Source organism: Clinocottus analis, unplaced genomic scaffold (genome assembly GCF_023055335.1).
Source record: "Clinocottus analis isolate CAN_PGR_092001 unplaced genomic scaffold, fCliAna1.0.p SCAF_22, whole genome shotgun sequence".
Taxonomy (NCBI): Eukaryota; Metazoa; Chordata; class Actinopteri; order Perciformes; family Cottidae; genus Clinocottus; species Clinocottus analis.
In genome coordinates, this window is record NW_027175954.1 from 10,879,283 (window position 1) to 10,893,888 (window position 14,606).

The 14,606-nt window shown below is 41.9% G+C and overlaps 1 protein-coding gene and 1 non-coding gene across 5 annotated transcripts in view; both read right to left on the reverse strand.

The window, feature by feature from the left end:
• Positions 1–13,829, reverse strand: part of htt (huntingtin) — a 32,536-nt gene extending 18,707 nt beyond the window's left edge. For 2 of the 4 annotated variants that reach the window (XM_068588526.1, XM_068588525.1), the window contains exons 1-30: positions 13,463–13,829; positions 12,396–12,479; positions 11,400–11,520; positions 11,118–11,177; positions 10,915–10,994; positions 10,455–10,593; positions 9,999–10,140; positions 9,654–9,832; positions 9,367–9,571; positions 8,974–9,021; positions 8,670–8,747; positions 8,191–8,579; positions 6,104–6,230; positions 5,860–5,975; positions 5,651–5,762; positions 4,684–4,821; positions 4,224–4,382; positions 3,815–3,912; positions 3,593–3,732; positions 3,415–3,478; positions 3,176–3,276; positions 2,494–2,640; positions 2,154–2,274; positions 1,896–2,041; positions 1,540–1,724; positions 1,198–1,415; positions 900–1,026; positions 685–809; positions 484–594; positions 291–368 (exon numbers count right to left, since the gene is read on the reverse strand). In XM_068588526.1, coding sequence (XP_068444627.1) covers positions 291–368; positions 484–594; positions 685–809; positions 900–1,026; positions 1,198–1,415; positions 1,540–1,724; positions 1,896–2,041; positions 2,154–2,274; positions 2,494–2,640; positions 3,176–3,276; positions 3,415–3,478; positions 3,593–3,732; positions 3,815–3,912; positions 4,224–4,382; positions 4,684–4,821; positions 5,651–5,762; positions 5,860–5,975; positions 6,104–6,230; positions 8,191–8,579; positions 8,670–8,747; positions 8,974–9,021; positions 9,367–9,571; positions 9,654–9,832; positions 9,999–10,140; positions 10,455–10,593; positions 10,915–10,994; positions 11,118–11,177; positions 11,400–11,520; positions 12,396–12,479; positions 13,463–13,560 — 3,936 coding nt within the window. In that variant the 5' untranslated portion in view covers positions 13,561–13,829. The remainder of the gene's footprint in view (positions 1–290; positions 369–483; positions 595–684; positions 810–899; positions 1,027–1,197; positions 1,416–1,539; positions 1,725–1,895; positions 2,042–2,153; positions 2,275–2,493; positions 2,641–3,175; positions 3,277–3,414; positions 3,479–3,592; positions 3,733–3,814; positions 3,913–4,223; positions 4,383–4,683; positions 4,822–5,650; positions 5,763–5,859; positions 5,976–6,103; positions 6,231–8,190; positions 8,580–8,669; positions 8,748–8,973; positions 9,022–9,366; positions 9,572–9,653; positions 9,833–9,998; positions 10,141–10,454; positions 10,594–10,914; positions 10,995–11,117; positions 11,178–11,399; positions 11,521–12,395; positions 12,480–13,462) is intronic. The other 2 variants (XM_068588528.1, XM_068588527.1) reach the window with 1 other exon arrangement.
• Positions 143–272, reverse strand: LOC137793365 (small Cajal body-specific RNA 14). The gene has a single exon (XR_011078209.1). It is a non-coding gene; the product is annotated as a small Cajal body-specific RNA 14 (non-coding RNA).
• Positions 13,830–14,606: the final 777 nt, after the last annotated feature.

Genomic DNA, 14,606 nt, shown 5'->3' on the forward strand with positions numbered 1-14,606 from the left:
GACACTTTTCTTTTTTTTAGATTTCTTTTAAATAAATTAAAATCACTATAATGCAAAGAGTTATGTTTTAGGAATGTGTTGCATCTTGAAAGGCTCAGAACATATGACACCAAGCTAGTATATAACAGCGTGCGTGTATAGAGATGTATGGAACCATCGCACAGGGAAACCGAAGGCTTTTCAGGCCCTGTCGGAAGGAACCAGCCTCACTCTGTGTGGAGTCGCACCGGTTGCAGCACACTGCTCAGTGTTGCAACCATAAAGACTGCCACACACACACCTACACTGACCTGTTGTACACAAACAGTAGCCATGGTTGGTTCCCTGGAGAAACAGGACTTGAGGTAGCCCAAGATTTCCTCCACACACTGAGAAAAAATAAAATAGCTTATTTTTATTCAAGTTTCATTCATTTAGTCAATGTGAACAAGAGTAGTGACAAATTATGATGTCTGATTTCCAATAGCACTGACATGTCTTTACCTTACTGATGTCATGCAGTGTGGCCAGCTCCAAGAGCTGAGAAAGAACATCTAGAGTCGAACGCAAAAAACCTCCAAACTTCTCCTGGCTGCTGTGGAGGTCCAGCGTCACCTAGAAGATACAAAATAAAAATGAACACCGACACCAACCGCCATTCAGGTAAATAAAACCTGTTCTGTCATGATAGGAAGTAATTCTGACCTTGTAGTTGGCATGTGTAGCTTTGAGGACGTCATACAGTTTGAGGTAGGGTGGCAGGTGGTAGAAGTTGCCAAAGGTGGTGGACTTGTTTATGGCGGTTGACCCAGTGCCGTCTGCTGGCCTGCCTGATCACAAAAAGGAAAACATCAAAATGTTTATATATCACAGACACGTCACTTAGCGCTTTACAAGTAATTGGTCAGGTGTGCATGTACCTGTGTTGATCTCATTGCTTTTCTTTGGGCTCATAGGAGCAGCACTGGGCTCAGCAGCATCCTTCTCCTTGCCTTTTCTGCGAATGGGACTGAGGGAGGGGGTGTTGCTCAGGGAGGGGAGGGTGGCCTAAAAAAAAAACAGCAACAAAAACAGGAGGGAACAGAGTATAGAAAGTGAACTAAATACAAAGGCCTTCCTATGGATGCAACTTTGTCATAAGCCAATCAATGAAAGTCAAATGGGACTTAAAAATAATCATTTTGAGCCGATCACAAGGAAGACTCTATAAACAGTTACCTTAACCGCTGGTCCCGGTGGTGTGTCATCCAGCACATGTGCACAAATGTTGAGGATCTTCAGTAGGTGAGCGAAGAGCTGCTCCACCATGGCCACCAGGGACCGTTCAGACAGCCCTGCCCATGGCTCTTCCATCTTATTTGGGTTAGGGTTTGTGCTACCACTGCTGCCTTCTTCCTCTCCAGCCCAGGGGTTGCGCATGCATTTAGGGGCCACAGCTGGTAGCATGATTAAGAGACATGTTACTTGATAACAGGTCACAGCTTATGAACGGTGGTATGTTTACAAATACAATTTAATTTCAAGCTCGGATTTAAAAATCTGAATGCATATATTGCCCACCAGCAAGCAGATTGCCAGAAAGCATCAGTGCATCCTGGTGTGAAGAAAGATCCAGTGGAAACCAGGCAGAGGAAAGTAGAGAGAGGACCATGTTGGCCATTCCTACTGTCAGAGTCCTCCGCTCATTGTCTGGTGCAGATGAAGAGGTGGTGGAAGAGGCTGGAGCACTGCTAGGCTGTGACAAACTGTCGAAAACACAGACAATAACATAAGTTAATCAGGTGTAATAGAAAGAAGAATAAAAAGGAAATTAAATGATGATAGTAATGTTTGTTTTTTCTTTAAGCAGAATATGCAACTATGATGGCATTAAATGTACAAGCGCAGGTTGAATAAAAGAGAGAGGGGACACAGACCTAAGGGCTCTGCCTCTACTGCGGTTGAGACTAGAGCGGGAAGAAAAGCTGCTGCTGGAGCTAACATAGCCACAGTGCCAGCCGGTACTCCAAGTGCACACTGGAAATTGTACGGCCAGTAGGCACAAGGCTTCACAGCAGCCAAACTGCAGAGAAACAGACAAACATATTGTCTTGTAACATGTTATCATAAAAAAAACACACCAGAAACATGTTATACAGTAGGCAAAAAAGTGTTATGTGTGATTGAAAGCTCACAGTCAGAGCTCTGGAGGAGGAGGAGGTGAAAGCATGGGAGACTGCGGTAACGACTCTGGACAAATTGTTCTCGATTGTGACATCAGACACATTGTTGGACAAGTTGTAGCCTCGGTACGTCCTGGCAGACAGAGAAAAGAGAAGAGATCGTCATTGATTGTGTTCTGTGATTTTGTCATGAGCTTTGTCAGTGAACCATTTATTCTTAATTGCAAAGCTCTGGTCGTTTGTACATTACAACTGTGGAAACTATAAAAACAACAAGCGAGCACGTATCTTGAGAATTGTTTCTTAGCAATAAAATGACACCAAAGCAGTGAGTGTCTGTGTGTCCATGTACCTTGTGATTGTGCTAACTGTGAACTGGGAGGGGGGTTGTGTCTCGTGCATCAGCAGCTGCAGGTAGACTGAACTCTGGTCCCGGGCAATAGCCACTACCGGGTCCACTTGACCCTGGTCACAGTCATAGAACAACCTGGAAACCAGCCTGAGAGGCACAAAGATGGATGAGATGAAAATAAAGAGAGAGTCAATTAAAAGACAGAAAACAATACAGTGTGTGTGTGCGTGCACACATACATACGTTAGTGCTGTCAGATTAGCGCATTATTAACGGCGTTACGCAAACAAATTTTAACGGCATCAATTTTATTCACGCAATTTCATTTTTCTTTTTTTCTCGCGAGCACCACGGCGGACGTAGCTCACCCGGATGCAAAACAATCGGCACGGCGTTTGCGCTTGGAAGCCAGCCTAACGTTACAGGTTGAAATGAATGAATGGTGAGCGCGATACAGCAACATGAATGATAAGACGTGGTTCCCTTGACAAGACCGAAGTGGTATGAGCGATTTGTCATTGTGAGCTGAGCTATCCAGTCTGAAATACCACTCGATGACCGAGCACACAGCTAATGCTAACTCTGCTTATATACACACACATACATACATACATACATACATACATACATACATACATAACACACATACACACACCTCAGAATACAGTATATGAGATACTACCTGCTGACAGCAGAGGCAGCCACATGCCGGACTCTGGGGTCATCATCTCCCAACAACCGGATGACCACATCGTTCAGCACTCTTTCCTGCAGACGCAGACGCTACATAGAGAAGAGTGTGGAATTAGGGTCGACAACGCAAATTAAAAACTTTAGGAATACACACTGTACGTATTTGTGTTAAAAAACAAATTGCAATGCCACATGAAGTCTACAAGAAAGGTAGAAAGGAGAACTTACCCCAGTGTAGTGATGATCCCCTTTGTGCAAAGTCTCTGTTTTCCTCTCGAGGAAATTAACTAACCTAAAAGAGAAAAGAGTGAATATCTTAAATAGGCAATAACATAATATTTATTTGATCCTGACACTGACACACACCAAGTTGCTCCAGTAACACAAAGATAAACATTTATTTTACCGGAAGTCCATTTCCGCCAAGGTCTCTAAGAGCTCCGTGCGAACAAGCCAATAGGACGAGTCCCTCAGAGCGAGAAGGTTTATCACCAACTGCAGGCCTAGCTCACTTAGGGTACTGCTGCACACAGTCATGATGCAGTGCTGAAACACACATCAAAAAAGGTCAGCCTCAAACACACATGCAGAACACAGACTACTGGCAAACTCATGAAGATACACTTACCCTCACTGCAGAGCACGCCATCTTGCATGTGACAGAGGATTCATCTCTCAGAGTTCTTTGGAGCAAAGGCACCAAGTCCACCAGGGACACAGGGTTACCTGGAAAGAAACGTGTCATGCAGGTGATCATTAAATACTATCCAAACTTTCATTATGTCCACACCAAGACACACTTTATAGATACTTTATCAATCCCGAAGGAAGTTCTTGTGCCAGAGTTTCATTAAAGATTACAACAACAAAAAAGCAAAAAATAATTGAATACAAATATAAAACAATATAATTATAATTATTAAGTGTAAAAGAAAAAAAACACAATAGAAATAAGAGTAAGGTAAATAAAGAAAGAAAAAAAAGAAACAATACCCAGCCAAACACACACACACACACACACACACACACACACAAACCTGTTGCACTCTGCACACTGGCCAGCCAGGTGTGTATGTTGTAACGTGTTTTGGTGAGAGCTGCTTGTATGATGGCTGCACAGAGAATGGCTGTGGCCCCTCTTATCTGGGGGTCCCCATGGTCAATGAGGCCCAGCATGTCACTGATATACTGCTGCTCTGCAAGGGGACAGAGAAAGACAGGAGGGTCAAAGACGCTGTTGTTAAATAATCATTTTCTAAATTTCTTTGCATTTTCAAGGCCTTTTTGATAACTTGACATGAAAAAGTACTTTTCAAATAATAAAATCAATCTAATGGCTTTATATTTAGGGTTCTGGTGTTACGCATGATCACTCAGTCATGCCTTAGTGGGACATATGTAATTGTATTAGTTATATCTGTTTTAAGTCAAAATCTACTGAGAATTATTTATTTTTTTGTTTCTGCTAGATAATAAGAAAGGCTTTCAAAAACTTACCTTCAACTGGAACGCCGTCCAGCGGCTCCAGGTAGAGGGAATTAAAGAAGGCTTCAGGGTGCAGCGCTGCTGCTGCCCCAACACAGCTGACCGCCAGAGCCTTCACGCTCACTCGCACCTCCTTGTCAGGGGTCAGACCTGAAAAACATAGCATCACAAAGACACACACACACACACACACACACACACACACACACACGCAAAGTTGAGGCCCCATCTCTAAATGTTGTTCACAGTTAAAACCACCTTTTGTAAAAACAAAGGTTTTGTATCATGGCAGTAATACGAAACGTACACTACTGAACATCTGCAGTTATTAGGTGAATTTATTTATTAAAGCTTTCATCATAAACATGCCTTGATCAAACTAATCAATATACATAGCCTGCTAACTATTTTAATGCCAAGTTAGAAGACATTTATATTTCTCGCACCCTTTGTAAACTTACCAAAAATCATATAGAAACTATTTTGTCAGCTTTTTTTTTTTCCATTGTGAAAGTTCCCAAAATGTTTTGACAGACAGGATCTCAAATTTTGTGAAGCTAATAATTCTGTCTACTCTTAACCTTGGGAGATATTATCTCTTATTGTGATAAGTTCTCACCTTTCCTCTAAACTGAATAATCTACTTGAATCACTGAGTTTATAGTCACACAAAGTAATACACCTATATAAAATCATGAAACGTTTTCCCTGAAATCTTTGGTTAAAGAGGTTTATTATCGTACTCCCGATTTTATTCTTTTATGTAACTGTTTAATATTGTCATTGTATGTGTTTCATATGTATTTGGATCAATAATATCTGTTCTGTATGTGTTGCGATTGTTTTCCTGAAAATTGACATTTTAACAGTTCTCAAAAACGAGGCGAGTGTGATTGTACTTAATTAGACTAGGCGAACAGGATGACAATATCTCTATATCACACCCATGTCATATTTTGAGCAGTGTTATAACACTCACCATTCTTTTGTCCTGTCAGTAGGAAGGAAGCAGCAAGAAGCCGTACACAGTGCACCAACGGCTCCACCCCTTGGTCGGTATAATGTCCAATTGGACCCTTTATCCGTGATGGCTAAAATACAGGCATTTGACGTTAAAGACAGACGAATAATAATTGACTTTACCTCCTGGTGAGAAAAACTGGCATGATTGTTCTAGTGTGTGTTTACCTTATTATCAGGTTCTGGTTCAGCCGGTTCGTCCTTTGGTATGAAGCGGTCCACACTGGTGTCTGAACCCTGCCGGTTGTGACCTCGACCTTCGAAGAGATGAGGTTTGCTCAATGCTGCAAACAAGCACACATGGAAACAATAAGTATACTTAAAAACTTCATATTCATAAGCAGAACCCGTTTTAAATTAAAACAATGGTTTCTGTGTTTTTGTGTGTGCCAAAATGTGTCCACAAACATACCCAATGCTGACTGCAGGATTGGGTCCTGGGGTTCTTGTTGGGAGGAAGGTGCTGCTCCTTCTTCTTCTTCATCCTGTAATGTCCCGATCTGCATCCCAGAGTACTGGCTCTCACTGCCATCCAGCACCTTATGCATGGACACACAGAGCAAACCCCTCCAGTTAGGATCTAAATTTACATTACAGAAACACTGTAATGCAACAAATTGGAAATGCTACAACATGCAAAGGATTCCTAGTTAATTCCGTCTCATTCATTATAGTTAGATTTGCTGGATTGAGGACAAAGACACACAACATAACGAACATTGACTGAAACTGCAAGTCAAACAAACGCTTGAAAACTACTGGTTCATGCTTGGTTCACTTCATTTTCAGCAAATCAACTACACACAGGAAAAAGCATGGGCTTGAGAACTTTCTGATTTTGGTTGCCACAGTCCACCAGACGAAGAGCAAGCTTTTGATCCAAACTATTCAACTTTGAAATTAATTCCTCAAGTAAAGTAAATATATATTTAATACATAGACTGCATGAGGTACACACATAACATTTTAACAAGTTTTTCCTTGCAAGATGTATAAAGCAATCCAAAGAGATTATTTATATATATATATATATATATATATATATTATATATATATATATATATATATATATATATATATATATATATATATATATATATATATATATATATATATATATATATATATATATAAAAATCATCTAAAATTATTTTTCCGGGTTTGGCCTCCACTGGAACAAAAGCCTGTCCCAGTCTCTTGAAAAAGGTAGACGGAACCAAATCTGAAGGAGAACAATTAAAAGGAACAGATGGCCTTCATGCTTGTACTTTGAACTCTTCACTGCAAGCCATCAAGAGGGGATGTTGGGGTTGCTTGTTTTTACAAAAAGGTCTCTCAAAAGCATCTCAATTCTTTTTGGCGGTGGGGTGGGGGAAATCACTGGAAAAAAGGAAGAGGGGAGGAAGGGGCATGATGTATTGTCAATGACAACAAGAAGGGAAAAAGCAGCAATACGCAGGGCAAATTATGTGCATGGGTTGTGACAAACGAAAGGGGAAAGAATAAAGAAAGCCAAAAGTTTCCAGACAAGCAAGCCCCTCCCACTCCGTTCAAAGTGTCCAATTGGCTGACCTTGTCACTAGTGCTAGAGGAAGAGGAGGTGGCATAAAAGGAAGAAGAGGAGGAGAAAGAGAAAGAAGAAGACGAAGAGGAAGCAGTGTAGACAGAAGAGTCGCTGTCTGTGGCATCGGGACCCTCGGTGGAAGTTGGTGAGGGTGGAGACGGCTCAATCACCTGCGGCAATGGAGTGCGCGACTAAGACGAAGCGGGGAGAAGGATAAAGGAGGAAGGAGGGGGGGGGGCAAGACCATAGAGGTAAAATTGTTAGCGTGGACTATCCTGCACCAAAACGTGTCTGAGGGGGAGCAGCAAAACCCAAATGATTGAACCAAGCGGCAGGACATATAATCCTATTAATTCTAAGGAGCACTTTATCTTGTAGAGTGTATGCACACCATACAAAATGTGAAAGATGACCATACAAGTCGATTGCATGTTCAATTATTTCTAAATTAATTAAAAATAACAGCCAATCAGCTCTCAGTACAGCAGGCCTGTATAAAAAGGGCATTACAAAACCAGGATCCTATCGCTATAAAAGAGTTGTCTTTATTTATACTTATATACTTGCTGTCACAAAAAAGTTGGTTTAAATACTGTACAGCATGAACTTGGGCTAGTGACTGTCTGTTAGGTCGGATATCAATTGAAAGTCGAGATGATTTGCGAAACGGTTGCCAGTAACTTCCAGTATTTGCAATTTGTTGGAAATGATCTAAAACATTAAATGGTAATACAACATTGCGAGGAATGAATATTGTCCAGTCTACGAATACTAACTCTATGAAGTGTAGCATCATTCGCCTTTAGGGATATTAGGGTTCAAAGTTAATTACAGCATTGCATGGTGATTAAGTCTTTCAGTGTCGAGGGAAGCCACTGACCGGACGCACACAAGAATGTTCAAGCTGTATTACAAGCCCACAAAGTCTCACTGACCAGCTCTGCTACATCTGAAGGTGTGACAGCCGAGTCTGGTCCCTCTGTGGTGGTCTGAGAGGAGTCGCTGGGTGGAAGTGAGCGATCGTTCGTGCCTAGCAGAGTCGCGCCTTCTCCCATGGGCCCTCCCTCCGTCTCTGGTGTGGTGTAGTCAGCCGTCTCTGGAGTAATGTTGGCCCCGCCGCTGGAGCTCCGACTCAGCATTTCCTCCTCGTTGTCATTGGGTGATTCGGGAGTGTCTGATGCAGATGTCCCACCTCCGCCCTGCTCTGAGGAGGCACTGAGATCCACAGAATCGCCAGGCTGCAGGGTATGCTGGGAGGAGCGCGGTTGCTCGGTGATGATGTCCACCTGGGCTGCAGAAGAGCCGTCTGCACCAACGACTGTCGCTGAAGGAAAGACGAACGTAAAGCTTTACCATCTAGTTTGAAAATTGTAGCTGCCACATACATTCTGCCTCCTGGTGATTGTTGTCTTACCTGTGAAGGCACCAGTGGTGACCTCTGTTCTTTCGGCGTCATCATCCAACCCATCCTCTTCCCCAGAAAGCATTTTACCTAGAAACAGATTTAGTGTCAACATAACATTGGCACTATCACTAGTTGAAAAAAAGGGAAGAAACTAAACCCTTTATGATGCAAATTTACCTTGAACTGAGAGGATTCAAATACAAAACAACAAAAGACTCTGCCTTTGATTTCCTTAAATATATCCCTTTAAAATTGGCCCAAACCCTGACTGAAACATCAGTTAGAGGGTGAAGGTGATAAATAGACCAGTCACCTCTTTGTTTCCTGAGTAGGAGTGGACTGCAGGAGGACCCTCCCCCTGCTGCAAATGGCCCGGAAACAGGAAGTAGAAACAGGAGGCAAGGAAGAGAAAAGCAGCAAAAGCTCAGAGGGAGTCATAGGAAAACCAATATTATTTACAGGAGACAGAGCATTAGAAAAAGCCAAGCAAAGAAAAAGGCTGTAAACTCAGGCCAAAGCAGGAACGAGAGAAGCGTGACCTAACAGTCTGGTCGACTAAAGGTCTGTCAGTAAGGGTTAATGAAATAAAAGCTACTTGAAGCTGATGCATTGCCCCCCGCCCCAATTGCCAGGTGACTCTGTAAAAACCTGTAGAGCCCTGAACCAAAGCTTCTTGAAGACAATCCTGACTGAATGGTGTGTTTACCAATGAGCTCGAGGATGCTGCTGGAGCGTGCCCGGCTCTCGGTATCCTGGCGGAAAACAGTGCCGTGAAGAATGCTGCCTGCAGTGATGAGCATGTGCAGAAGCTCTGGTGGGGGAGTCCTGAACATCTGCTGCAGGAGCTCCAGTGCTGCTGTGACCACATTGTGATCCCAGTGCTGTGTGTAGTGTAGGGTCAGCTCGTACACCTTCAGACACACACACACATAATTATTGTCAAAACTATACAATTAAGATACAAATACTAGTATCCACAAAATCACACTCTACCTGCAGCAGTTGTTCAGGTGTTGGCTGTACATCAGCCTCCTTCCTCATGACTCCAAAGCTTCCTTTGAGGCTGGTTGTGTTGACTTGCTGCTGCAGCAGAGGCATCAGGTAGCGAAGGGTTAACAGCACCCCCAGAATTAGGTGGGTGGGGTGCTCTTCATCCACTGGAACCAGCAAACCTAGAAACGGTTTGAAGGTCATGGTGTGTGATTACTTGTCCTCTTTAGGTCATGGTGTGTGATTACTTGTCCTCTTTAATTGTCTGCCATTTGATATCAAACTGGCTCACAAATTGTAGCCTAAAATCATCTTAACTGTTAAGTCAGAGTGTGTGTGTGTCCCTACCCAGCAGCACATTAAGGAGCCAAGTGTAGAAGTAGCTGGTGCGTCTGGAGTGTTGGCACACACTGACGGCTGAGCTGGCTGCTGTCCGTCGGATGGTGGGGGAACTGGACTTCAGGTTGGCCACAAACGACTTCAGCAACACCTGGGACAAAAATGGTTGAACTACAATGAAAGCAAGTTGTTGCAAGATGTGCATATTTCCTTCTTTAAGACCTGTCGAAGTATTGTATATACATTTCGTTAAATTAGTTGCAGTATAATAACTTTTTAAATGATAGATTTTTGACAGTGCTGCAAGGGAGCAATCCTTCAAAATGTAGTGTTTGTGGATCGAAGATGGTAAATACAAACTTTTGAAAGGGGGAACCTCTCTTCAGCTTTTTTAAATTTCTGCTTCCAGATAAACTAACTTATGTTTCTATAAATTATATAGAGTTTTAATGTTTCTGCTGATACCTTGATCTCGCCATCATTGGCAAAGTGCCCCAAGGCGGCCATGATCTTGGGCATTGCAGCTGCCAGAGTCTCCTGTACCGTCTCCTCCTGCCGCTTGGTGATTCGAGAGAGGCATGGCAACAGGTTGACCAGGTAGGGTCTGGACCACATGAGATGGAGAGAGGAATAAGAATGCAAACATTAGAAAGTAGTAAAAATACATTAAAAAGTGAATGAGACACTAATGTTTCTCCCTTTAACCATAGCTGATTGTAAGGCATGCCGGTGAGTTTTAAAGCTTTTAGCATCAACACATTAAGGGGGCTACATTGTGGCGAGGGAAAAACTGGAACGGCCATATCACTTACAATACTCACGAGTATCCCATTGACAGACATATCTACTTTATGATAAACCTATGCAGTCTGGGGCAAAAACTATACAGGAATTTCGTAAATTTTCTGGCATTGTGTGTGTATACCTGCATTTCTGTGGTCTGATGAGGTGAGCAAGCTCGGCAAACCTCCACAAAGCTGCCCTCAGACTTCGAGAGGCACTGTTCTACAGAGATATACAAATGTTCATTAACATCGTCACATGAAGTGTTTTGGTTATTTCACATATTTGTGAGGATAAAACTGTTGCATAAGAAGATAACCAACGACACAGATACTTATTCAATACCTTTTTAATTTCTTTGTACAGTTCCAGCTGCAGTCTAGGCAGGTTTGAGTCCATCAAAGCCTGAAAATAAATATAAAAAATTGACACACTGCCAACATATATTATTATATTATGCACACCAAGTCAAGGCTGATTTTTTAGTAATTGTATAATGTCTTCAGTGGGTACCAACTGTAAATGAATTAATGATCAATGTTATTGTCCTATTATTGAAGAAAGAATTATGCACATTGTTGAAAAGAAGAGAGAAATTAGTAGTATGGGGTGCTGCTCAGTGCTCACTTTGATGATTTTGTTCAGGCACTCGTCAGCTACCATCCGGACATCTGATTCGCTGTCATCACTGCAGAGCAGGAACATCTCCATGGCGATGCCCAGCAGTTTCTGAAACTCTGGAGACGTTCTGCTCCCAGGACCATAGAGAAGAAAAGTGAGGCAAATGTCATTATCCACATATATATTCATCTTTCAACAGGCGTTGTTTACTCTGGATCGTTATTCTGAACTGTTCCCAAATGAAACGAACACACACACAAAAGTGCCATTTTCCATTCAGCGATATTTCAGTCACAAGCTTCTCTCTGCCTCCCTCACACACAACCTTACACATGCACACACAGATTAGTCCTGGAGTATCTAAGTGTGAGATTTAATGAGACTTTATGGGGAATTATTGATGATTATGGTCATGTTTGGTTCTGAACTGCATGTAGCTGAGCAGTACTCATTTTATTCTTGATAATAATGCAACAAATAATAAGAGCTTTCTGAGCGTTATATAAAACAACTCACATGTAAACTGTCTTTGAACACTGAATTCTAAAACTACAATTTCTAAAAGTTTGCTTTTTAAAATATAATGAGTTTCACACGTTCTGTGACCCTGATCAGCAGTAGAGGTTAATCTAGTTCACCAGAATAATAACAAATCTTTCATTTGGGGCCATTAATATCTATGGCAAAGTAAACAGGCTAGTAATTCAGATAGCTTGTAATGGAACTTAAGCAGATCAGGGTACAGATAGATCAGCAAAATATGCATCATTCTGTACATAAACTATAGAAATATGCAAAACATGATTTTATGCTTTGCAAAAAATAAAAAAAAGTGCCCACCAAAGGCATGAAAGTTAAAACGTGGTACAAAAAAGAAAAGAAAAGCCATGCCCTCTTAATGCAACCCAACACCAACTGGCATCTATTCGATTAATCTTGGGTCACTGTTCAAACATAAAGTTAAATGTAAACTTGATTAGAAGTTCAATCAGCAAGGCCTACCTCAGAGACTGAGCCACAATGTTTTCACATATTGTCAGGCAGTGTGTAACCCTGTCCTTCTTTGTGGTAGCCTGTTCCTTTTTCCTGTAAAAGATGAAAAATGGAGAGGATGAAAAAAATTGTAGTAAAAAGACAAGGAAATATAGTAGCAAAGAGAGAGAAAGGAAGATAGGACATAACAATGGGGTTTAGACCTCCAAGATATTGAACTGCCACAGGTCCTCCTTTTAGCAAGATCGAAATTAAATTTATAGATAGTAATCAAACAGCGCAATAGATGGAATATTTCCATTAATAATGCTGTGCTACCTAGGAAAACACATCAAAACTGGTCAACTGTCAATATCACTGAAAGACAGCAACTAAACAGATCCCCCCATGCAGTTAAAAGGAACCCCTATAATAACCTATCCACCATTTCAAATATTTTATGCAGCCAATTTTAAATATGTTCAAGTAAATCTGTCTAGTTCTAACAACTAACAACACCAGCAGACTCATCGGGTTCATCTGTCAGTCCAAAAGGTCCCTAAACATGTTGTATTTTCTTATAGTAACTGGTATGCACTGAGTTTTGATTGAATGTAGTGATGTAGCATTTGTTTCTGTGATGAAAAAGCCTGGTTCCTGAAGAAGGGGCAGAACAAAACCATGAACTACACAAACACACACTTAAAACGATTGAACACGGCTTTCCAAACAGTGTTCTTCCGAGGGCAACTTATTGCAGCAGCGCCTGAACCCTTCAATCGGATCCCGGCCCTTCGGCAGGTGCGTGGTCATCTAGTAACGGACGCTTTCTATGCCAGCCATCATGCATTGAAGACATGCCTGGCTGACACCTAAATAATGGTAATAGCAGACGAGAAAGCTCCGCGGAGCATTGGTGCGATATATGAAAACAAGCGACGTGCAATCTAAAACAGCAGAGAAGTTGAACTGCCAGCCTCTGGTTGCTGCTTTGCGGTGAGAGCTTGGTTACGTTCTCCGAGAGGCTCCGACGTTAGCGCGAAGCTAAGCTAGCTTTACCTGCCTGTGCAGTCTTCGTCACACAAGCATCCACTTACTGCCTCTGGACGAGCTCCTCTGCGGTCGGTGGTCCCTGTTGCTGCTGGAATGACTTCAGACTCTCGAAGGCCTTCATCAATTTATCCATGGTGGCCATTTTAGCAATCACCAGTAAGCACGCTAGCGAGACGAGCTAATATTTACTGTGTGAGCTAACTAACCTAGCTTAGTTAGCGCAAGGAGAGAGAGAGAGCAAGCGGTGCGTAGTGCGACGAGAGTGATGACACTGCTCGCGACAACTACCACCGGCCCTCTGCCTTCTCTTGGTGCAAGATATCTCTTATTCTTTCACAATGTCTATCCTCAATGAACAAAATGTTGGTCGATAATAAGCCATCTTTGATGCAGCGTTGTATTCCCCCGACAAATCCCACCAGGAAGTGGCATATGTGACAGTTTACAGAGAGAGGAGGGACGTGACGTCAGTGGCCAATCAGACTGCGGTTTTACGTTGATTGAATTGTTAAACAACCAATAGCTGAGTCGTTTTTTTCTTCCTCTTTTGTTGTTATTGTTGCTGTCACGGGACCGCTGGAATTTGTATTTGAGCAACACCAATGCTGTAGCTGTGGCTTTTATCAGTGCACCAAGAAAGACGCATAGGAGTGACAGTGAGGAGGGTAGCATAATTCAAAGAAGATCACTTTTTTCACTAAATATGTAAAAACTATGCAGTAATGTAGTGAAAGACTTTAAACAAAATGACAATATATGGTCTAAATGTGTTGCCATTGATCATGAACATGTGTTTGTGTAGTATGTCCTCCACATATTGCTTTAGAGTAAATTGACTGAATATGAGGGTCTTCCAGGCTATAATTTGGCTCGATGGTCCTGCTTCTCAGTCTTGTACTAAGAAAAGAAACATATAAAGTTCTCACATGAATATTGCATTGTCTCCTTAATGGAAACCCAGTAAATAGGAGGTATATACACCTGAATGAAATACAATCCTGGTGGAAACAAGCCTGAATCAGATTGTGCGGGACCATTTTTCCTGTAAAGAATAAAGCAGTCACACACTACCATCCACCATCTTGACATTAATGAGTAAACATGTGAATCAGCTTGTAAATATTGACAAACCACACAATGAAGTATCATTTAATGTAACTTCCTTCTCACCAGTGATACATAATAAAA